Below are 23520 nucleotides of genomic sequence, written 5' to 3'. Positions count from 1 at the left end.
AATGGACAAAATGCTTGACCTAAGTGACAAGAGTGTTGTCCAAACACAAAACATTAAGGGCATTTTGCCCCTTGTTGAGCTAAAATTTTCACATGAAATCTTAGGAATGATACTTCTTTTTTTTTTTTTTCTTAGGTATTACAGCAACCCAAGTATGAAGACAATCTGTATATGTATTTGTATTTTGTCATCTTTATCATTTTTGGGTCTTTTTTCACCCTGAACCTGTTCATTGGTGTCATTATTGATAACTTCAATCAGCAGAAAAAGAAGATAAGTATTTTTTTATTTCTTTTCTGAAGATAATCTAAAATACTGCATTTTTGCATGTGCATGATATATGGAATTCTCACATGAGGTTTGTTCAGAATTGAAAAAGCTGAATTATATTAGGATATAAAATCTTACCAAGATGTAGTATACATCAATGTAGCAAGGTTTAACATTCTAGTAAATGGGGCAGACATTTCCGGTTTCAGTGTCCAATTTAGTCTTCCTCAAGTCATCTCCTTTTCAATGCCCAAACTTCATAAAATCTCCTTACATGATTAAACCCTTGATTGAGGCCTCTACATTAAAGTACTCATAATTTCTTGATTTTTTTTTTTCTATTGATTTGTAGGGATTCTATCAGCACAAAAATAATAGCTACTTGGTTGTGAAAATAAAGCATTATTTCATGACACTGGTACAGACTACTGTTTTATTGATCTCAAGTAATCAAGTTCTGAATCATCTGAAAAGATACAGAACAGTAGTGGTTTGTAACTATCTCAGGGCCTTTTTTTATTGTTTCATAGTACAGATGTAGATAATCTCACTAGTACAGATGGTCTGAGTATCAGATGCTCATCTTTAAAATTATTTTCTGTAAATAGACAAGGTAATGAAAACTAAAGGAAAGAAGCAGCTATGAACTACTAGTTTAATTTTACCTTACTGGTCTTCATCGCTCTCTTGTTTGTGTTGCTAATGAGATGCTAAGTAAGATTTTTGGAAAACTGTACGTGCTAAAGCCCCAGGGGTATATAGTTAGGGAGCCTGTCTACTGTACAGTGCATGAAATCCCATGTCTTCAGGCTTCCCAAGCACTCACCCACAAAGTGGCTGCATCCAGTCCTATATGTTCATAAACATTCCTGGAACTAGATGTCTGCAAGTACTTTTTATCCATGAAAAATTTACTTCCAGATGTATGTGGAGTCTGATGGGTTTTCATTCAATCTGCTTCTACAGGAAAGTTTTGGCAGTGGATCCAGGCAGTGGATTTTGTCAGTGGATTTTGGTTAGGTTGCCATGAAAGAACCATAAATAATGTTCTCTTCATCTTCACTGTTAGACTCCAAAGGCCAGTAATGGCTTTTGCTAATCAGAACTTCATTGTACACAGAGGTGCTTCTCCAAAGTCTGATAATCCATCTTCTCAAACAACTTGAAGACTTTAAGTCCCAGTCTTCATGCTGTGATGCTAAACTAGAAATACCTAAAGCACTAACACATTCAGGTGCTGAAACCCTGACTTTGGTTCCTTTGTTTCACTAAAATCGCAGTTCAGAAGTGATAATATTGAGCAGCCCAGGCTATTCAAGCTTATCTCAGATGCTGCTTACCATATCTCTCCCTATAAAAGAGGTACTCAAAAGGACTTCTTGAAGTTCGAGAAAAATAACTGTAGAAAAATGTTGCATTACTGGTTTTTGTGAAATGCAATACTGAATGTCCAGACAAGCTCTGGACTAAATGCTTAAATTGCAGGCAGCTGCATTTGATAGCTAGGAGCTTTTCCCAGTTCAGTCTTCTTGATTTTCATGAAGTGAGTAAATCATGTTTCTCTTCAAGAGTTTTTTTCAACACTGCATATAAATGTGATTATAACCAGTTTTGATTTCATGTTTTCACTTTGGAGGTCAAGACATATTTATGACAGAAGAGCAGAAGAAATACTACAATGCAATGAAAAAGCTGGGATCCAAAAAACCGCAAAAACCTATACCAAGACCAGGGGTAAAACTATTTATACACGTCAGACCAATAGCTATTTATGAACAGCTTGGGTTTTATTGATATACAGAGAGCAGAAATATGCCCATGTGAAAATTAGCATTAATTAGTCTATCAGTCAGCAAAAATGAAAACACAGTAAAAAGAAAATGTATTTTTCCCTTGCAACCAGTTTATGTAAGAATATACAAACCATAGAGGCTGAACTAAGCTGTTGTACTCACTTTAATTTGACTAGTCTACTTAAGATCACTAGTTTTGCTTTTATTGAGGTCTTGTAGGCCTTACTGCATGTATTTTTCTGCTTTCTTCTAATGTGAAAAGAAAAACACTTACAGTTTGTATTGGACGTTTGTTTTGTTTTTTTTTTTATTTTCTCCTCAGAACAAATTCCAAGGCATGGTCTTTGATTTTGTGACACAACAAGTATTTGACATCAGCATCATGATTCTTATTTGTCTTAACATGGTTACCATGATGGTAGAAACTGATGACCAGAGTAAAGAAATGGAAAATATTTTATACTGGATAAACCTTGTGTTCATTGTCCTTTTCACTGGAGAATGTGTCCTGAAATTAATTTCACTTCGTCATTACTATTTCACTATAGGCTGGAACATTTTTGATTTCGTAGTCGTCATTCTCTCAATAGTAGGTAAGTTTCTATTAAGCTAAAAGGAAGGTAAAATGAATATAAGGTGAACTTCCACTTGAATGCAGCTGTATGGTTGGCTTTTGCCATTGCAAAGTTTACAACTAAATCACAGATTCACAGAATATTTAGTCATGCAACTTTTAGTTGTATTTAATAATTTACCTATTCCAACCATTGAAACTTATACTCTTTCAACATTTATTTCTCCTGCAAATACTAAGTATAACTGGTATAACAGTAATGCAAGTGGAATCTACAGAATATATTTAACTGCCACATAGAACAACCAGTCTTAAATCTATTTTTCTAAATTTCTACTCTGATATGGTGTAATATAGCTTAAGATTATTTCTTTCTATTTTAGGTATGTTTTTAGCTGAGATGATTGAGAAGTATTTTGTGTCCCCAACACTCTTCAGAGTCATCCGACTTGCCAGAATTGGCCGAATCCTGCGTCTCATTAAAGGCGCTAAGGGAATCCGCACGCTGCTGTTTGCTTTGATGATGTCTCTTCCTGCTTTGTTCAACATTGGTCTGCTGCTGTTCCTGGTCATGTTTATCTACGCAATATTTGGCATGTCCAACTTTGCCTATGTTAAGAGGGAAGCCGGTATAGATGATATGTTCAACTTTGAGACGTTTGGCAACAGCATGATCTGCCTGTTTCAAATTACCACATCTGCAGGCTGGGATGGTTTGCTAGCCCCAATTCTTAACAGTGGGGAGCCAGACTGTGACCCTAACAAAGCTCATCCAGGGAGCTCAGTGAAAGGTGACTGCGGCAACCCTTCTGTTGGGATTTTCTTCTTTGTCAGCTACATTATCATATCATTTCTGGTAGTGGTGAACATGTACATTGCTGTGATTTTGGAGAACTTCGGTGTTGCTACTGAAGAAAGCGCTGAACCCTTGAGTGAGGATGACTTTGAGATGTTCTATGAAGTCTGGGAGAAGTTTGATCCCGATGCAACACAATTCATGGAATTTGAGAAATTATCTGATTTTGCAGCAGCACTTGAGCCTCCTCTTCATCTACCCAAACCAAACAAAGTCCAGCTTATTGCAATGGATCTGCCCATGGTAAGTGGTGACAGAATTCACTGCCTTGACATCTTGTTTGCTTTCACAAAGCGTGTTTTGGGGGAAAGTGGGGAGATGGATGCCCTCAGAATACAGATGGAAGATAGGTTTATGGCATCCAATCCTTCAAAAGCTTCCTATGAACCAATTACAACCACATTAAAGAGAAAACAGGAAGAAGTATCTGCTGTCATTATCCAGCGGGCTTATAGACGTCACCTTTTAAAACGAACAGTAAAACAAGCTTCCTTTATCTATAACAAAAACAAAACTGAAGGAGGGGCTGGTCAGGGCATAAAAGATGAAATCCTCATTGACAAGTTAAATGAAAACTCATTTACAGAGAAAACCGTAACTGCATCAACAGCAGTTTGTCCACCCTCTTATGACCGTGTAACAAGGCAAGTCAAAGAAAAGCATGAAAAGGAAGATAAAGCTGGACAGAAATAAAAGTAAATAGAAAGCAAAATCATCTGTGTGCAAAATAGTTCATACCCTATAAGGATCATGTGTTCGTATCAACAGGACTCCTGCTGGAGGTCTATGCCAAACTGACAATTTTTACAAATATACTGTACATTAAAGGTCAGTGCCTATTAAAAGACAGTGGCTGTGACTGTGATATAGGGGAACAACCTTGACAGGAGGTTACTGTTCTCACTACCAGCTGACACTGCTGAAGAGGAGAGAAAAAATGGCTATGCAGACTGTAGGGACCAGTTAAAGGGGTGCAAACCAAGTATTTGTGTGTTTAGCATAAAACAATATGGTAACTGTATCCACTGTTTGCATTTCAACTGCCACATACGTCGTATTTTTACAAAATCTGTGTTGGTGGATTCATCTTATTTTTATTCATATATTGTTTATGATATGTGACTATTTTTGTAAATGGGGTTTCTGTTGGGAAAGGGGATTAAGTACACTGTTACAGGTACAAGGGCCAGGTGTTCTATTATACAAGTAGTATAGATGCAGAAATGATTTGCATGAAGGCATGCTGCACTTAATAGATCATGCATGAAAATAACATTAAGTCACACAGAACAACAGATTTTTTTAGCACAGTGTTTCTGGGAAGGAATAATACATTTTGAGGTGCTTAATTAATGTATTCATGTTGTATCATATCCAAACAAGTCTTGGTTCGCCTGTAAAATCCCCTTTAACTCAAAAGAACAGTAGAAACAGATCAGTTTTTACACAAACCATTTAGTTTCAGAAAGCGCAAACTTCTTTCTGGGTATGAAGTCACAGATTTTGTCTTTGCCAAATGTCTTTCTGCATACAAACAATAAATGAATCTGCCTCAGCCCTTCAAATTGATTTAAAAGAGCCCTTTATAAAGTTGTCCTGCTTTATCCTGCAGTATTGTTTAGCCATCTTCAGCTCTCGGTAAGATTGATGTTGTACACATTAATGAAAAGCCCTCTGCTGTGTAAATAGTAATTTTTAACCTGTGGTGCATGTTTGAGCAAACAGATAATGACCTTAGCACATTTATTGCATCAAATATGTACCACAATTAAGTGTAGCGTACAAGCATTCAACAGGTAAAATTATGTATTATCTGCCATTATAGATAGTTTGGATGCTATCAGTGCATGTTTATATTGCCTATGCTGCTGTTCCTTTGACTGTCCAGGATTCCTAACTATGGGAAGGCATACATCAGAGCTAAATGAAATAAACTACTCTACAAGACCTCGTTCCTTCATACCATTAAGCAATATTTTGCAGCTAATTAGGAGCTTATTTTACATTTTTGAAGCATATAGTGTATAGCCAAACTGTACAGACACTGAAAACTACTAAACCTGTTGAAAATAATGTTAGGATTTTATAAGCAAATATAAATACTGTAAAAATCATTTTATTTTATTTTTCAGCATTATGTACATAAAATGAGAACAGAATTTTATCTTCAGGTTGATGTCACACCATTTTTGTTACTTTCTGTCCATAGCACTTTTTCACAGAAGAACTCCAGAGAACAAGGTATAAATGAAAGAATGGATAGCTGTAGGTTTGTTTGGTTTTTTTGCAATATTTGCAAATGTCAATACTTTCTGTGAAATAAGCTCATAATTTTATTTTTAAAGTCTGTCTTTTTGCAGTGGGGAAATGGTGTAAAGTTCAAATTGAATGTCTAAGCAGTGCCTGCATTATAAGTTTTCAGATACAACCTTTCTTTCACAGAATCCTTAATTTTTTCTCATGTTTACTCACAGATTCTTTTTGATTCATGTTGCACTAGAACAGTTCTAAATGTTACCTTGGGTCCACAATATTTTTTCACACAGAGAAAGTAGCAAAATTGTATAATCCAACACATCAGGACATTTTATGTTTCTTACACAGGAAAATTAAATATAGATTACTTTTATTAAAATTACTGACTAATACTGTATTAGTGAACTGCATGCAGGAAGATGCTACTATTACCCTAACTGATGCTAAAGAACATTATTAATGCGCCCAAATAATAAAGATTACATTTTTTTATTGTATGTTCCTTTTTTCTTTACTATCTGACATTAATATAAAAAAGGTATGCTTCTAAAACCACAGAATAAGAGGATACTGAAAACCTTTACAGGCAGCTAAACTGTTCTTCCATGTGAGCAAATCTTTGGGACTTCCTTGTTAGTTCAACTAGGAATTTCTAATTCAGTATATATTAGACACTGAGCATGATGATTCCACATGTATCCATAGCACTGCACTGAGTTCATGCCACAGCTCCATCCAGTGGGGTACTCAACCATCAAATAGCAGAGCTGTCCTGAGTGTGTCCCACGAGGCTCTGAGCATTTACAGGAATGACAAGAGAGCATTCATGAGTTTATGAAAAGAAAAGGAGGATTGAACATAGTACTAGATACATGGCATTCCACAGCTTGGATTATGAGAACCAGTTCATTCTTCCTAGTTACTATTCACAAATAGGCTACAGAACTTCTCATATGCAAGTGCATTTCTGAAAAAAGGCGAATCAGTGTCAGAATGAACAACCACTGTTCTTTTCCTCAGGAATGTTCATTTCTAAAAGCTAGCATGTGTGGATACTTATATGGAAAGATGCAAATACAGCTAGAAAGTGGGCATGTCGGTTATCTTTACTAATTGCTTCAGTGAATGTATTAAATGCTCATCTTATATGCTTACATGCTTTTATATTGCATTCCCTTACAACTTACAATGAAAACACTCAGAGATGAATACTGAACTAGTACTGAACTAAAGTCAGTTTATGAGCAATTGTATTCCATATGCTTGTTCAGTTGCTAATGCAGTAATAAAATTTCATAGCATCATCTCTGAAATTCATCACGACTCTTTAGGTGCAGGAAAATGTTTCTCCTTCAAATTATTCTGAAATGCAATATGAAAAAGAAGAAGTCTAAAACTTTGATGGAATGCATAAGTATCAAAATAAAAATATGAGTATTTTCAGATTAAGATGCAGACAAAACTGTGTCTTAAAAGGTTACCTTAAAAGATATGTTAATTATCAAAAAACTGTCAGAAGGAATAGGCTGCTTCAAAAATAAGGTAATAAACTGAATAATGGTTTTTAACGTTCTATGAGCAGCTTTTTAACCTTAGCTTTTCTCAAGGGAATAAAGTAAATAAGAACTGTGCCACTCTCACTGCTGATCACAGGTTGCGGCCATGCAAAATAGTTTTTTCTCATACCTGTATTAGTTTTGCAATGTTACAGAAGCTGAAATGTCACTTCAAAACAAGTAGAGCATCACTTACAACAGGAAATTTTGACGATCATCTGGGCCAACAAGAAAAAACAAATATTCTTATGCATTACTTCTTTGCACCTTCCTGACACTGGGAGTGAGAAGCATTCAATGCAGTAGTCCTGTGTGGGATGGACTCGTTAGGAAAGCTTACTCTGAGTGCTCTCCGCTGGAAGAAACAGCTTCATCTGCCAATTTAGTGCAAGATCGGTTTGCCTCCTTGTACTATACGGCAATACGGGTGGTTTTCATGTGGGACAGACAGCACAGACGCTCTAAGAAGAGTGTTGTTTAGCAACGCTGGGTTGTTTCTGGTGTCTAGAAACGCTGACTGGGCATGCTTTCACCTCCGGGGGAAAACCCGAGTTCTCCTAGTCTTTCCCACTCTGTAATTCCCTAGGAGGGAAGAAGGGGGGGGGGGGGGGGGAAATAGGTGTTGGATTTTACCCCATTGCTATTTCATTTCTACAGAGTTTGAAGTGTTTTCACATAGTTTGAAGTGTTCAGTGCTAAGATACATTATAAAACACAGGGAGTGTGCGCCACTTAGTCGTATGGCGAGCTAAAAAAAGCAAGAAAACAAACCGATTCCCTAGGCTTTCCGTGCAGCGTCCCGCCAGTAACAGACCTCGCGACTACGGCGGCGCTGCGTAGCAACGATGGACGTGGAGGTGCAGCAGGTGGGCGCCGTCCTGCCCCGGCACCCTTCGCGGGTGTGGGACTGAGCAACGGCCGGGCTGGCGGGTGGGAGGGCGGTGATCCGCGGGAGGGGCGGTGGAGCCTGGCGGAGGCGGCGCGGTTTGCTGCCGTCCCGAGATGAAGCGTTTGCGCGAGTGAACCGCCGCCGCCCCTCCTGCAGGCGCTGCTCAGTTATTACTGCCGAGAAGGCTACTTCCACCACGTCCGGGCTGCGGCGGAGGAGGCGCTGGGGCGGCTGGGCAGCGATCCGGTGTTGCTTTTCTACCGAGCCTACGGCGCCCTGAGGGAAGGTAATGTGGGGCTGGGGAGCTGGTTGTTGTGTCCTGTCCCTCCCAAACTCTGGGTTTCCTTACGTCGCAAAATTCAGTCTCTAACACAGAAAGAAATCAATGTCATGGAGTTTGAATATTCTCCATGCTGAGAAGGTTGCCAGTGTTTCATGATCACACCCCATACACACCCTGGTTTGAGCTTTTCCCTTCAACGCAGCTGTATCTGACTTTGTTTTATGCATCTGCCTCAGAGGAGCTTACAGCTGATGCCTGTTGAGAGGGTCTTTGTGTACGTTAAACTGTTTTGAGAAGTTTCATTTTGCTAAATCCGTATTTCAAGGCTGTCGTAAAATACTAAAGGTAACTCGGGGTAGGGGAAGGCTGTGGCAGAGGGCAAGGAGGGATTTAGAAGGTTTTGAGGTGAGGTATCTGTTTCCAAACTCCCTGACTTTGTTTGCTTTGCAGTCACAAGTTTCTGTTTTTTCTGATACTGACTTACCTACTGGTGTTCAAAAGTTTCACACGAGCAAGGCAAAATATCTGGCCATCTAAAGAAACAGGAGCAAGAAGAGCTGCTCAATGCCAGTATAAAGCAAACAATAAAGATGATTTTAATCTTTATGGCAGTTGGCAGAACTAGCATGTAACTCCTTTAAAGTTCTCTTCACGGAGATGCTTTTTTCTTTCTTGTGTCTGTCTGAAAGACTTGCACAGGAAGTAAAAGTGGCTATATGAATAATGAAGGGAGTTAGGAAGAAGCTGTTATCAAAAATACAGAAGAAAAATAGAGGGGAAAATTTAAGCGAGATTGATGTTTGGTGTTGATATTCTCTATCTTGAAAAATATTATAGCCTATTCTGTGCTTGTTTCACTAGGTGACATCCAAGAGGGCATTCGACAGTTGGAGTCTATTAAAAACAAACAGGAGGTGTCACTTTGTACAATGATGGCTCTGATTTATGCCCATAAGAAGAGCCCTAAGCCAGGTATGGTCATTAAGACAGTACTGTGTCATGTTTTAAACAGCTCTGTGCGAAGATCTAGGAGTTGTAGACTAATTCTTCCTAATTCAAAAAGGTGTGTTCCAGCTTTGCATTTGACATACTATATAGTACTAAATTGACACTTACCAAGATTGTAAACAAAAATAACAGCAAAGGATAAGAGTGAATGTTAAAATGAAATGCTAAAAAAAAAAATAAAAGATCTGACTTATCTAACCTGATGAAAAGTCTTTCATGGGAGAAAAAAAAATTAATCAAGCTTCTTGTGACTGTTGTTCACTCTTGTCTGATACTGGTGCTTTTGAGCAGTGTCATGGTTTAAGCCCAGCTGGTAACTATGAACCACGCAGCTGCTTGCTCACTCCCACCCTTCTTCCCTCCTGCTCCCAGAGGGATGGGGAAGAGAATCGAAAGAATGTAACTCCCACTGGTTGAGATAAGAACAGTCCAGTAACTAAGGTATAACACAAATCCACTACTGCTACCACCAATAATAATAATGATAAGGGAAATAACAAGGGAAAAGAATATAAAACTAAAAAGGGAAAAGGAAAATAAAACAATGAACACAAGTGATGCACAATACAGTTGCTCACCACCCGTCCGACTGATACTACCTGAGCAGTGATCTGGGCTTTCTAGGTGACTCCCCCCAGTTTATATACTGGGCATGACGTGCTGTGGTATGGACTACCTCTTTGGCTAGTTTGGGTCAGGTGTCCTGTCTCTGCTTCCTCCCAGCTTCTTCTGGCTCTCCTCCCTGGCAGAGCATGAGACTGAAAAATCCTTGATCAAAGTAAGCATTACTTAGCAACAACTAAAAACATTGGTGTATTAACAGCACTCTTCTTAGAATAAAGTTGAAACCACAGCACTGCACCAGCTACTAGGAAGGAGAAAAAAACTGCTACAGCTGAACCCAGGACAAGCATAATTGCAATTTAAGAAGTCATTAAATCCAAGCCATTTCTATCTTTCAAGTTACCCTGACCTTACAAAGGGAGAAAAGAATTTTGTTAACACTGATATTCCTTTCCCCGGTCTAAAAACAGAGGTTATTTTGCTAAGTCATATTCTCAAAACCACAGTTGGATTATCAGGTAAACCAAGTTGTCATTAAACTATTGCCCTGGTATCTTCCTGACTGTGCAGATTAAAAACTGTTACTGACAATTTTGTTAAGCAGTATGGATGTGAAATAGCTCTGACTAATGACATCAGTCTTATTTGAGTCCCTGAGGATTAATACTCTAAGGCAGCAAAATTATCATGCATTTCAAGAGTCAGACATTTGATTTTAATGGCTTCTAAAAATGGATCAGAAATTAATGTGGGTAAAAGAAAATATTTGGCAGTAAGCCCCCCATACAAAATGAAATTTCTGTGGGATTAACCTGATGAGAGCAACTGACAGTAACAATGAGGTTGTGGGAAAATGAGTTTTAGTTTTAAGAAACACACCATGTGTTTTCCAGGGATTCTGGAGCTAAATCATCTCATGTTCAGCATTTTAGGGCTGCTCTGCATTTAACTGTTTACTTATTTGACAGACACTGATATAAATGTGAACCTAATTGTCAAGTTTTTGTTTATCTGGAAGAAGTCTTATCTGCAGATTTGAGGTTTAACAAGTAGCAGTATTCTTGCACAGATTACCATGTTGATGGGAATCCTCTTTTGTCTTTTACCTCTGTATCTGGTTAATATTTTGGATTGCAAGGATCTGTGTTTATCAATACACAATACAGAAAACAAGGTCTGCTTTGGAAACTCTTGACTTACATGCTGCTCTCTTGTAATATTTTGAGATGTTATCAACCTAAGCTGTGAACAAAACCTTTTCAGATCGTGATGCTATTCTAGAATTGGATGCAAAACTGAAGGAGCAACGTAGAACAGCAGGACAGCAGGCTCTGTACTTTGCTGGTGTATTTTTGTGGCATCTTGGTCGTGAGGACAAAGCCCGTGAATATGTTGATAGAATGATAAAAGTTTCTGGTGGTGGTAAAGAGGTAACTTCTGTTTTTTTTGCTATGTAAAATAGTAATAGGATCATGTGTACTCTGAAGTTAGACTTAACTAAACCAATGCTATTTGGAAGTTTCCTTTAACTGTTTTGTGTTCTTGTTCTTCTTAATGTCATAAATTCATTTGACAGGGCCAAGTAGACTTAACATAATTATTCTCTTGTCTGCTAAATATTCATTTTCACTTAAGAAATGACAGGTCTGCACTGACCAATGGAAATAATACATAGTTATGCCAATTTTGCTATTTGATACTGAGCATCATAATTTCTAGAAAAATCCTGAGTGTGATAGCCTCACTAGAGGAACACATCTGTTTTGAATCTGAAGTCCAAAAATATCCAAAGGATCGGGTACTTAAATTTTCAGCAGTTACTAAAGGCAGAATTTGCTTGGGGTTTTACTGAATGTAATTTATTTTGAAATCAGTGTGTTGTATATAGCAATGTCTTCTGCAGTTGTATGCAGGCATCAAAATTCACTAGAATCTTTGAAGAGGTTTGTGAAAACTTAATGTTGGGGGTGTTTTAAAGCATGTATCGGCTTCAAGGAGACAAAAAACTTTGTCAGACATCTTTGAGGCAGAGCTGTTAAAATTGAATGCATAATTGTTCTCTTATGACACTAGGTTTAAACACAAATGTTGTTTCTGAATTTTTCCTCTGTGTGGTTGAGTACATTGCTCAATGTATAATCTGCGGTTTTATGGTTTATGTGATATTAGGTGAGTTAAAAATCTCTAACTATTCTAAATGTTAATTTCTGAATCATGAATTGGGTATAATATAGCTTTTGAATTATCACTGTTTTTAATTAAAATTGGTAGTCTATTTTTAATTGCTGCTTAAATTTTACTCATGAAGAAATAATTAGGGACATCACAAAGCATTAATATGTTTATTTCTAAAAAAGACTAATGGTATGCCGTTTCTGTAAAACAGCAGTATTTATGACTTTGCTTATTAAAGTCGTAGTAGTTGGGGTTTGTTTGCTTGTTTTTGTTTTCAGAAGATTATTTGGGAATGTTGCTTAGTAGGAAATGCTTTCAGCAGAGGTGTTTAATGAATTTGAAATATTGTATATGGTTTTTTTATACAGAGGGACATGCACACATGTAAAAATATACACTGGCATTTAAATATGCAGGAAAAAATATTTTGCCAAGTTTACTTATGATTCTTATCCCTGTTCCAAGTTTGACAATATGAAGTTATGTATACTTCATGGTTTTTGGGAGGAGATTAAGGGTACTTAAACTCTGTGGATTATGGTTTGCTTAGTATATACAATTTACTTAGGTAAGATACTTTATGTACTTCTTATAGAGAAGTAAAATACCTCCTTAAAAAAAAACAAAACCAAAACTTGAATATATCAATTTCAGCCAGTTCCTGTTGCATAACAAAATCTTGTCCCTGATTGTTAGCAGTTACAGAATATGGCTCTTTTGCTAACCTTTGCATTTTAAATAAATGACTCTTCTTCAGTTTTATGTTATAACAGAGCTAGTGATATTTTCTGGTTTAATATTTTATGGCAATTATATTTTGGTGAAATAATCCAGCACTTTAGAGTAGATTTACCTAAACTGTCATTAAATGTCTGGAACACATAAGAGAAATAAAATTCATTAGTTACAGGCAATAATTCCTTCAGTGAAAAGAGACATTTCAGCTTCTAAAATTTCTAACTATAATGTTTTTTTATAATACTGTTTTACTAATTTATAATGCTGTTGGGGATTTGGGAGATGTCAGATCTTTGCCCTTCGCACACAAGTTTTTCTTTTTAATCGGACACTAACAGAAAAAAAACAGGTGCCTCTGCTTTTTCAGCACCCCATTTGCTTCTTCGTGTCTCATATATCTTAAGAAAATATTCTGCAGCAGGGTTTGCAGAAAATACTGTGTCTTATGAGTCATTTCTGTGATGTTTTTGTTCTGTTTGCTGAGTATGTTAGTCTATTTCAGTGCCCTTGTTTTTTGTTTTTAATCCTGTAAGTAAATATACCATTTGTTTAATTTAATGCTGTAGTGAATTACTAATATTTTAGGTTATGCTGTAGACAAGTTATAATTCAAATATATATTTAAATAGTTTATTATAGATAATTTAAGTCCTATTTTTACGTTATTCTTATTAATGTATCAAGTATACTTTTTTACCACCTAGTTAGTGATGAATTCTAATTTATATTTTATTTATAGGGGTTGATTTTGAAAGGATGGCTTGATCTCACCTGTGGAAAAGAAAGTCACATTAAAAAAACTGTAAAATATTTTGATGAAGCACTGCAGGAAGGCAATGATGTTTTTGCTCTGCTTGGTAAAGTAAGTGTGCATCATGATTTTAACACTTACTAAATGTCATGTTAGTCTTGTAGAATGATTAGAGAAATGCTGAGAAAAGTTGTCCACAAATGAGCTTGTCCAAGGAGCAGAAATATGCGCTGGTTTAGAGAAAAAGACTAGGTCTTATAAATGAAGTTTTACTCAATTTATAAGATTGTTTAAGGAGTATAGAACAGTTGTCAAACAAATTGATCACTAGCACAATAAAAATATACTGATGCTTCTGTGTCCTGTATTAGACAGCCCATTTCAAGTAGTTTGTAGTTCGTAAGACTTCTCACTTACTTTGCAGATTAAGGCAAAGGGGCATGCCTGGGTAATGCTACTGGTACATGGTAATGGTACACTATGTCAGTTACCATATACATGATTATGAATTTCTGGAGTGTTCTTGTATTATTACATTTCTGTAGTATAAAACATTGCTGCAGTGAGATACGGCTGCACTAAATACAGTTTCCACCGTTGGTTTGGTTTCTGAGTGTTTTGATTTTGTTTGAGAGGGTTTTTTTGTTTTTTTTTTTTCCTTGGAATAAAATTACCTCTTAGGTGATACTTGAGGGTTCATTAGATACCAATGTAAAAAAGAAAGGTATATCTTAAATACAGTCTGTCTAAATGTATACTGAGGTTATGATTTTACTATGTACACAAGAAAAAACTTTTTATTCATGTATTTATGTGTAAGAAATGAGTTTTCAAATCACCTGAAAATATAAAAGTATGTGTAGTCTTTTCCTTTTTTGCATGGGACACCTATTAACATTGCAGAATTGCTGTGTGCCATGACAAAAAAACACTGTAGTGTTTAAATAAAACCAATCTATGAACATTGGGTTCTTTTTAATCATCATTGGACCATTTCAACTGCTTATTTTGGTTATATTTCATTAAGAGAGTGGCATGAATCATTTTGTTTACACATTTTCCTGGGGGTTTTTTTGGGTGTTTTTTTTTGTTTGTTTGTTCTTGTTTTTGTTTTTTGTTTGTTTGTTTGTTTTGGTGTTGGATTTTTTTGTTTGGTTTGGGTTTGTTTTTGTTTTTGTTTTTTTTGTTACAGGATGCTTACCCTGCACTAGGTTTTACATGTCAGGTTTGGAGTATACTAATTGTTCATATCACATACGTTGTTACTTATTAATATAAAGTTTAATATTCTAAAGTTAAACACAGAAAAAGTAGTTCAATGAAAATAAGACTAAAGTTCAGGAGAGCATGCACAATGGTATTTGGTTAATCATGTGTGCTTGGCTATATGCAGACTGTTGAATTCAACTACCAGTATATCTCAAATTTAGTTACTGAAATTAGATTTTAGACAGACAGCTAGCTTGGTATGACTTAAGAAATTAACTCTCAAACTACTGCATTTGCACCATTTCTTTATCAAAAATATGAAATAAAATGGCATGCACACAGCATCAAAGCAAAACAGGATTTAAGCTGTAAGTTGATTTTTATTTAAAACTGGTGCTTGATACTTCTGAAGTGGTTTTGTATTTGGAATACCTTGTAAATTAAAAAAAAAAAAAACAAAACTAGTAAGACAATCTTACTCTTCAGCTACATCTCTTTTTCTTGCTTGGAAATGATTAGTTACTTGTAAATGCTGTCATTACCTTTTGTTATAGAATGCTTACCGCACACTAGGTTTTACATGTCATCTCTTGCTATTTGATTGTTGAAGTATCTCTAGTTGTGGTTGATGCTGAAGTAAAACTATTGTTTACAGATTTTTCTCTCACTAGCTCTTTTTCCTGTTTTCTGTATCAGAACTTCTAAATCTTCTCACCTGTGTGAGTATACAGGTTTTAGATGTGACTTCTCTTCCTTCCTTTAGGCACAGTATTTTGAAGTCCGTCAGAATTTTTCAGGAGCTCTGGAAACTGTGAACCAGATAATTGCAAACTTTCCAAACTTCATTCCTGCTTTCATAAAGAAAATGAAGCTACAACTAGCCTTGCAGGACTGGGAGCAGACAGTTGAAACAGCACATAGGTAGAGAATGAAGTAGCACACTGTTATCTATGTTCTTGCCATGTTTACACTGTAAGAACACTTTGCAACAAAAGTAGGTAGGTTTCCATTGATTTTCAATTAATTTTAACTAGGAAATCAAGAAAAAAAAAAAGCTTAAGTTTTGCTAGAACTCAGCCTTGCAATTCTGTGAGGATACTGCATCAGTGTGTGAAACCATTTTGAATGGAAGAAGATGTTGTCTGAGGGACAGACATAAAGTAACAAAGCTGTGCTTTCAGTTGAGAGCTGTTACTTAAAGTGACTGCAATACAAGTTATTTTATTCCCCTTTTAGGGCAAAACAGAAGATTGAGTAAACATTTTGTTTTGGTCTCTTTACAATTCACCTTTTGTTTGGCTTTAGACTATTGCAGAAAGATGCCCTCAATTTAGAAGCCATAAGAATGGAGGCCCTGCATTATCTGTGCAGGGAAGGAAATATATCTGAGGTGAGTCTTTTAATCAGCAGACTGAGCATAACTGAGCCTTTGTAGGGACTAGATGCCACATACGCTATTTTCTTTGTCTTCTCACATACTTCATTCCTGTGGTACTGCTTATCTGCAGAAGAGGTATATTCACCTATTCTGACTCAAATGGTTGCTCTGGCTTATTGCTGGGGGCAGTTCTGGAAGCCAAGGGAAACAATTTTTTACCTCCATCTTTGTAGACAACAGGAATCAAACCAAAGAGAAGTATTCTCTGGACAGTTAATTGAATCACCTTAATTTCAATCATCAAAGCAAACTTTTATTGTTTAAATGCTCATTTGAGAAATTATTTATTATAAGCTGTCCATTAATTTGAAGTATTTTATTAATTGAAAGAAGGAAGTAATGAGTTTTGTATCTATAAATTTTTGGAAGGGGATCACAGTCACTTTACATCTATCTGTGTTAGGTTGTATAACCTGTGTTTTGTTTGCCTTTTTTTGGCAATTACTGTGGGTTTTTTTAGCCCTAGGAATTCTCTTTAACTTTTTCTTCTACTCCCAAGATCTCTTTTCTGCACAGTGAATATATGCATGTGTTTTGTACCGATGGTGCTTGTGCCATTTTTTAGGAAATGTTAAAATGTGTTGTTGTGAAAAACCATTGTATGTTTTAAAATATATTTTAAAATATTTTTAAAATATATCTTTTCCATTATGCAAAAATGGTGGTATAATCTAAGTGGAGACTTGGCAAAAAAGTAAAGTGCTTGTGGTGTTTTGTAGGTTTACTTTCAAGTAATAAGAGGAAAAAGTGTTTTAGGTTGTATAACGTATTTTTAGTTATTGCAAAGAACTCTCTAGTGTATTTAAAATCAAATTTAAGTATTGCCTCTGCAAAGTCATGGGAAATGTGGAGAAACTAACAATTGCAGACTTCAATTCATTAAAGCCACCTAGGAATGAAAATTGCTGAACATGGTAGTGTGTAAACAAAAGATTCTGGGGTAAAATGTCACATGTGGTTAAGACCCGTGTCTAGGAAAACATTAAAAAAACTGATGAGATTTTAACGTGATTCAGTATTTTTTTAAGACTTCCAAAAGAAACCTAACTGCTACCCCTGAAAAATTCCAAGTTTATATTTCAAGATGTTACTGAATAGTAAAGTATGTGACTACTTTGTAGTGAAAGCTGTTCAATTGTCCTAATCTGTTGGTTCTTTCTGTTACTTGTTACGTTACTCCTTTTTTTCTCTAAGGCTTCAGCAAGACTGAGAGACCTAATTAAAGCCCTGGACAGATTAGAACCACATAATTCGGAGCTCTTCTGTAAAATGGCTTTAGCTTTCAGTAGAACAGTGAGTATGCCTTTTTCTTAAGCATCATACTGCTATCCATACATTCTGTTTTTTGTTTTATCTTCTGGTAGGCAGTTGTTAAATGTCTATCAAAAAGTAGAATACTGCAGACAGTTTAAATAGATATCCTTATGTAGCCTTTGGTAACTACGTTTTTTAAGTTTTCCATTCAGTACGAATTACCACACTTAAGCTATCTCATTCAAAAAAATGTTTTTACTGCTTGCTTTTAAATAAGAAACAAGATTCCAATGAAAATACACTCAAATGTCTACCGACCATATTCTTAGCATAGGAAAGTGACAAGATTAATCACATACCCTTGAAGTGGAAGGTTTCTTTAATCTTTGTATTTATCAGAACTGTTTTAAGAAGGCATTCAAAGTAACTGTCAACTCTTCCTTACTGTGTAGTACTGTAGATTTATGTTGGAATCTAACATGCTTCAACGTCATAATTTTTACAGCTACTAAAGATTATGTTAGTTGTGTACAAGATGTTGTTGTCTTAACTGCTACAGCAATAGTCAGTGTATTTATCTAAGTAAATCTGAAAAATGAGGAAAACTGAAGGTTTATTCTTAACATTAGTGTGGCCGGGACCAGCTCATCCTTCAACATACACAAACCTTAGTTGAAAGAGCATTTGATCTGGCACCTGACAATGCAGAATTTGCTACTGAGCTTGGCTACCAAATGATTTTACAAGGAAAAGTGAAAGAAGCTTTAAAATGGTACAAGACTGCTATGAGACTTGATGAAACAAGCGTTCCTGCGCTAACTGGTAAGGTCTTACACTTTTCTTTTGTTTTTTACTGGTCTTAAGGCATAGGCAATACTTTTTTTTTCTGATCAAGTTTTCCTACTACTGCTGCTAAGAAAATCTAGAACTATTAGAGTGGGATCGTTGGGCAGTTACTTCCTGATTCATGTTATGCAGTCTCCTTGTAGCAGCAGTTTCTCCTCACTGGATATGTGTCTTGGTCTTCCTTTTGGAAAGTGAAACTTTTAAATTAGAACTCTCAAAGTAATGCTAAGGACAGAGATGTGGCTCTATTTATTTTTTTTTTTAAATTATCTTATTTCTGTAGAACCTGAGAACAAGAGAATTCTTAGGCACTACAAAAACAAATCAAGGGCAGTTGATAGAACAAGCTCTCCATAGGTGTCCAAATTAGATTGAAAAAATATAATCAAAATATCTGATACTGTTTGTGTGCCTATTGCATTCTTTCGAAAAAAATAAATTACTTTTGATAAAGTTTAATTGCTCTCAAGACAATGGAGAGTAAATATGGCAGAGTTGCTTCACAGATTTCCCTCTTCTTCCCCACCACCCCCATGCAGTTTTCTACCTGACTATGGCATCACCTTAAACTCTATAAAAAATTTAGAGGGTGGGAGTGGTTTGTGGAAGTGAATTCCATTAATTCTGGAAAACAAAGCGTGTGCTTGACTAGGAGGCAAATCTACAATAAAATGTTTGAATGTATTACAGGAATTATCCGTTGTCAGCTAATACAAGGACAGTTAGAAGATGTAGAGCAGCAACTGGAGTTTCTTAATGAAATTCAACAGTCCATTGGGAAATCTGGGGTAAGAGACATCTTCTTTCATTAAAATACTTTGATTACAATCTGTATTCTGGTCTACTAGCTACTTCTGTATTTCAGTCACTTGAGCAGAGCATGGAGTACCATTAAATCCAAGTTTCATTTTTTTGTGCTGTCTATCTAAGTTCATGTGTTGTCTAGCTTTGCAACACAAGGCTGTTTCCTTATAGAGCAAAAACATTATTGCCTTCCTGCAGTGCAAACTTATCTGAAGTTTGAAATGCCAGGAAGGGAGGGATATTAATTATCATCAGGATTTTGGGCTTGGAAGCATTTAGAGCTTCTAGCAGAAATTAAAGGAATACATCGATATGATAATCATAAATGTAATTTACAGTGAACTTACTAAATGTCTTACAGTGTCCCTAAATGTAAAGAAGATATGGCTAACATTAGTAATTATATACTATTGTATGAGTAACAGATGCATGTATCTGGATTATGGAGAATGTTTTATTCCTTTTTTACCTGTAGGAATTATCTTTCTTGTGTGCAGTCCTAGCAATGAAAAAGCAGAAGAGACAAGAAGAAGTTATTGCCTTACTGAATGATGTTCTGGACACTCACTTTTCATCTCTGTGTGGTTTTCCTCTTGGTGTGGAATATTTGGAAAAACTAAACCCTGATTTCTTGCTAGAAATCATTAAGGAGTATCTTAATTTTTGCCCAGCACAGGTAAGCAGCTGTAGATGACATTTGCCTGAAAATGGAAATTATTCTTGGATTTTATTTTGAGATCATGAAGCAAAAATTTAGAAAATTTTCCCTGTTAAATTGTGAATAAATTTTTTTTAATACATATGTTTAATCAGAATATCTATGAAAACGTATCTTCTGTGAATTAAGTTGGAATAATGATACCTGTGGAAACTGGAATATTTGTTTAGTGCACGGTATGTGCATTTATACTTTTTCGTATCTCTTGATCAGGAAACTAACAGTACAGTGAGCAGAGCTATCTCAATATGAACGTAGGATGTTCACACTGGTGATCCTATTGAAATATTTTTGTCAGCTCAGGGTATTTTTTTTTAGTATACCTATGTTCTTTCTTCATTTCAGCTTCTTTTTTGTGTTGGTAAAATTCAGTGAAGTGCTACTTGTTGTATCATCATTGTTATTAGTAATTCCAAAGAAAGGTATTACTTAGATGGCTAATTTTTTGTGTCTGAATTTGCTTGTGCTAGTTTTGGCAACAAATGCATGTAGAACCAAGAAATTTAATGGGCACCTGATACTGCTAAAGCAGAAGAAACACAGTTAAAGTTTCTTTAAAATAACATCTTCCTGAAATAGATTATTCTTCTGAAATAGGTGGGAACTGACTTTTGTTATCCTGTCATTAGCAGATTTCTGGTCTAACTATAGAACCTTCCTGTAAATATTTATTCATGTGCAGTTTTAAAAATCTTAACAGGCGGACAAATAGTTTTCTATTGTTATACCACCATCTATAATGTAATGGTAATGTTTGTAAGTCTAAAACATCAGTAACAAAGGCAATTTCATGTCACAGATGGACATACATAAGAAGTGTCATTCAGTGAGGTAGTGTCTTGTCTGAAGATTTGCCTGGGGTGTATTCCATAAGTACTTAGTGGCAAAGATGGTATTTAATTTGGAATGAAAACTTTTTTCCTGAACTGTTGTTCATAGGAAAAAAAAAAAAAACTGGAAAAGAAGAGGTAGGCTTTTCCTGAAGTTTTCTTATCTCTTCATTGCAAAAAGAGGTTTGTGGTATTAGAAAGTCAGGCGTTCAGCCAGGAGCCAAGTGGTGGAAGCTCCCAGTTTCATAGTGGATGATTGCTGCTTCTCCGGGGCATCAGTCCTGTGGAAATGTAAGCTGTGAACAGAAGGATCTTTAGGCTGCCTTTTCCTTTTTTATATGTAACAGTTAGCAACTAGCTAAAGTAGTGGGGGGAAATGAACAATGTTTCTGATAATGAGCAGCTAAAATGTGGTACATTGTACTAGCAGTTTACGGGAAAGGTGCTATTTCTCAGCTGCTGTTTTCAGTTTGTTGCTAGCAGTATGGATATGTTCTGTGGTGTGGAATGAGGGTAGGAGGGACAGGACCAGAACCTTTTCTTCTCATCCTTGTGGTCATTCATTCCAACTTCTCTTGAAATTTAGTTCATGTCACCATTGTGTTGGATGAGTTGGCAGGGTATTTCAGAGTATGTCACCAAACGTTTATGAGCTGAATCTTCAGCTTATGTCAGATCTGAAGCGTTACATCATCCTTGAAGTTCATGAGGCTCTCTTATGTTCCTGCTTATACCCAGAAGTTGCCCCCTTAAATTTAAAACGTATTTTTATATTCCTTCACAATGACAGCTTTTAGATTTTAGGGCTTAATAAAGTCAAAGTGCTTTGGTGTGACCCATTTGAGTTTAAAATGAAGCTCAGACTTGAAATAAAAGACAAGTCCAAAACCAGTCACTGAAGTGTTGTTTTTTGGGGTTGGGTTTGTTGGTTTGTTTTTTTTGTTTGTTTGTTTTGGTTTGGGGATTTTTGTGTGTGTTTTGTTTGTTGTGTGGTTGATTTTGTTTGTTTTTTTTTTTTACCCTTAGCCTGCAAGTCCTGGGCAGTCTCCTTCGCCGCTTCTCAAGCACTGTGCTTCTGTTCTTGAAACTGTAGTAAAAACTGTGCCTGGTCTTCACCAAGCTGTCTTTTTAATTGCAAAAGTAAAATACTTGTCAGGTAATAGTTATGTGAATGGATAACTATCCACCTCTTTAGTTTCTTTAATACAAAAAATTGATTTCATGCTTTTAAATCGTAATGAATTTTTTCTTTCACTGCACAGTAGTGCATTACAGCTCAGTGAAAAACATTCGTACTGCCTTTTTTTGTGATTTGTATGAGGGCATCTTAATTGTACAAAGACATAAATATGGTATTTTTAAATCTATTGCTTCCAAAAAAATCACTTATTGAGATGGAACAATAGGAAAGCGTCCTACCTTTGATTTGCTTTTGGTTTCATTTCATAGCCACATAATACTTGGCATATGAGCTTCTTCACAAAATGCTCACATTAAAAAAATAAGTGCTCCCTATTTAACCTGTGCATTTCATATAAACTGTTTTTTTTTTCACTTTCCCTTTTTGACTTCCTAGGGGATATTGAAGCAGCCCATAGTAATCTACGTTACTGTCTTGAAAGGAATCCTTCCTATGCAGATGCACACTTACTGATGGCCCAGGTGTACTTGGCTCAAAACAACACTAAGCTATGTTCTCAATCCTTGGAACTTTGTCTGAGCTACAGCTTCGAGGTGAGTTTGACAAGAGAATGAAACAATTTTATTCAGTCACCTGAAGTTGTATGTTTTTGCATATAATAATTTTTAAACGGAACTAAACAACCCTGAGAAGGATGACTTGGGGGTGTAGGAATTAATTTACTTAATTACTAGTTTGCATACTCTTTGAAAATTCTGGTGTTTTCATAAGTAAATTACCGAAGTTGAAATCAGATATATTTGGGGGAAAGAAGGAACTAAGGTCACTATAAAAAAAAATCTTCTTTCAAAGGGTTTGAATACTGTGCAACTCCTTATCTCATTATATATTTTAGGTGAGAGAACATCCTGTTTATCACTTAATTAAGGCCCAAACCCAGAAGAAGATGGGAGAATTATCAGAGGCTATTAAGACTTTACAGATGGCAAAGAATTTGCCTGGAATGAGAAAATCTGCAGCTTCCTCAAAAACTAAAGGGAAAAGAATTGAAATTGACACAAGTGATCGTGTGTCCGTCTTCCTGGAGTTAGTAGAAGTTCATCGTTTAAATGGAGAACCGGTAAGATAGCAAACTTACTAAGATGTAATACCTACCTGAAAACAATTTCTTCTTCCCGTTAACAGAAGTGTCTATCTTCATATTAGTTCAGAATAGAAAACCAAATTTTTTTTTTATCAGAAGATTTGCTTGGTGAAATCCAAAGGTGTTAATATCTGACTTGACAGCTTGTACCTGAAGTTGTACAGAGAAAAAAAGTAACCTGACTTGCAGGTGTTAAATGTTTAGTCTACAAGACCTTTTTTAATTTTGAGGAGGAGATGCTGTTGGTGGTCATCTGCTGGAATGTAGATTCCTGTTTTGTTTGACTGGTATTAGAAATATTTTTGGATCACGATCTTTCTGTAGCACCATTCTTACTCTCTTAATGAACAGTAGAACACTACATAGGTATACGAATATAAGAGAAGCTATGCACAATCATGTAGTTGGAAGAGACCTCTGGAG

The 23520-nt window shown here is 35.9% G+C and overlaps 2 protein-coding genes across 10 annotated transcripts in view; both read left to right on the top strand.

Moving 5' to 3' along the window:
• Positions 1–6246, top strand: part of LOC130607073 (sodium channel protein type 1 subunit alpha) — a 93316-nt gene extending 87070 nt beyond the window's left edge. For all 7 annotated transcript variants that reach the window (XM_057423856.1, XM_057423857.1, XM_057423858.1 and 4 more), the window contains 4 exons: positions 136–273; positions 1900–2004; positions 2386–2656; positions 3021–6246. In XM_057423856.1, coding sequence (XP_057279839.1) covers positions 136–273; positions 1900–2004; positions 2386–2656; positions 3021–4186 — 1680 coding nt within the window. In that variant the 3' untranslated portion in view covers positions 4187–6246. The remainder of the gene's footprint in view (positions 1–135; positions 274–1899; positions 2005–2385; positions 2657–3020) is intronic.
• Positions 6247–8137: 1891 nt separating this feature from the next.
• Positions 8138–23520, top strand: part of TTC21B (tetratricopeptide repeat domain 21B) — a 39359-nt gene continuing 23976 nt past the window's right edge. For all 3 annotated transcript variants that reach the window (XM_057423747.1, XM_057423746.1, XM_057423748.1), the window contains exons 1-14: positions 8138–8171; positions 8351–8480; positions 9339–9449; positions 11313–11479; positions 13702–13824; positions 15686–15843; positions 16228–16312; positions 17555–17653; positions 18244–18436; positions 19151–19248; positions 19740–19940; positions 21839–21968; positions 22389–22546; positions 22849–23073. In XM_057423747.1, the coding sequence (XP_057279730.1) occupies positions 8151–8171; positions 8351–8480; positions 9339–9449; positions 11313–11479; positions 13702–13824; positions 15686–15843; positions 16228–16312; positions 17555–17653; positions 18244–18436; positions 19151–19248; positions 19740–19940; positions 21839–21968; positions 22389–22546; positions 22849–23073 (1899 nt within the window). In that variant the 5' untranslated portion in view covers positions 8138–8150. The remainder of the gene's footprint in view (positions 8172–8350; positions 8481–9338; positions 9450–11312; positions 11480–13701; positions 13825–15685; positions 15844–16227; positions 16313–17554; positions 17654–18243; positions 18437–19150; positions 19249–19739; positions 19941–21838; positions 21969–22388; positions 22547–22848; positions 23074–23520) is intronic.

The sequence above is a fragment of the Pezoporus wallicus genome, unplaced genomic scaffold, assembly GCF_028554395.1.
Source record: "Pezoporus wallicus isolate ANWC-B61680 ecotype Strahan unplaced genomic scaffold, APGP_CSIRO_Pwel_v1 contig_1181, whole genome shotgun sequence".
NCBI lineage: Eukaryota > Metazoa > Chordata > Aves > Psittaciformes > Psittacidae > Pezoporus > Pezoporus wallicus.
This window is presented reverse-complemented; position numbering and strand designations above follow the sequence as displayed.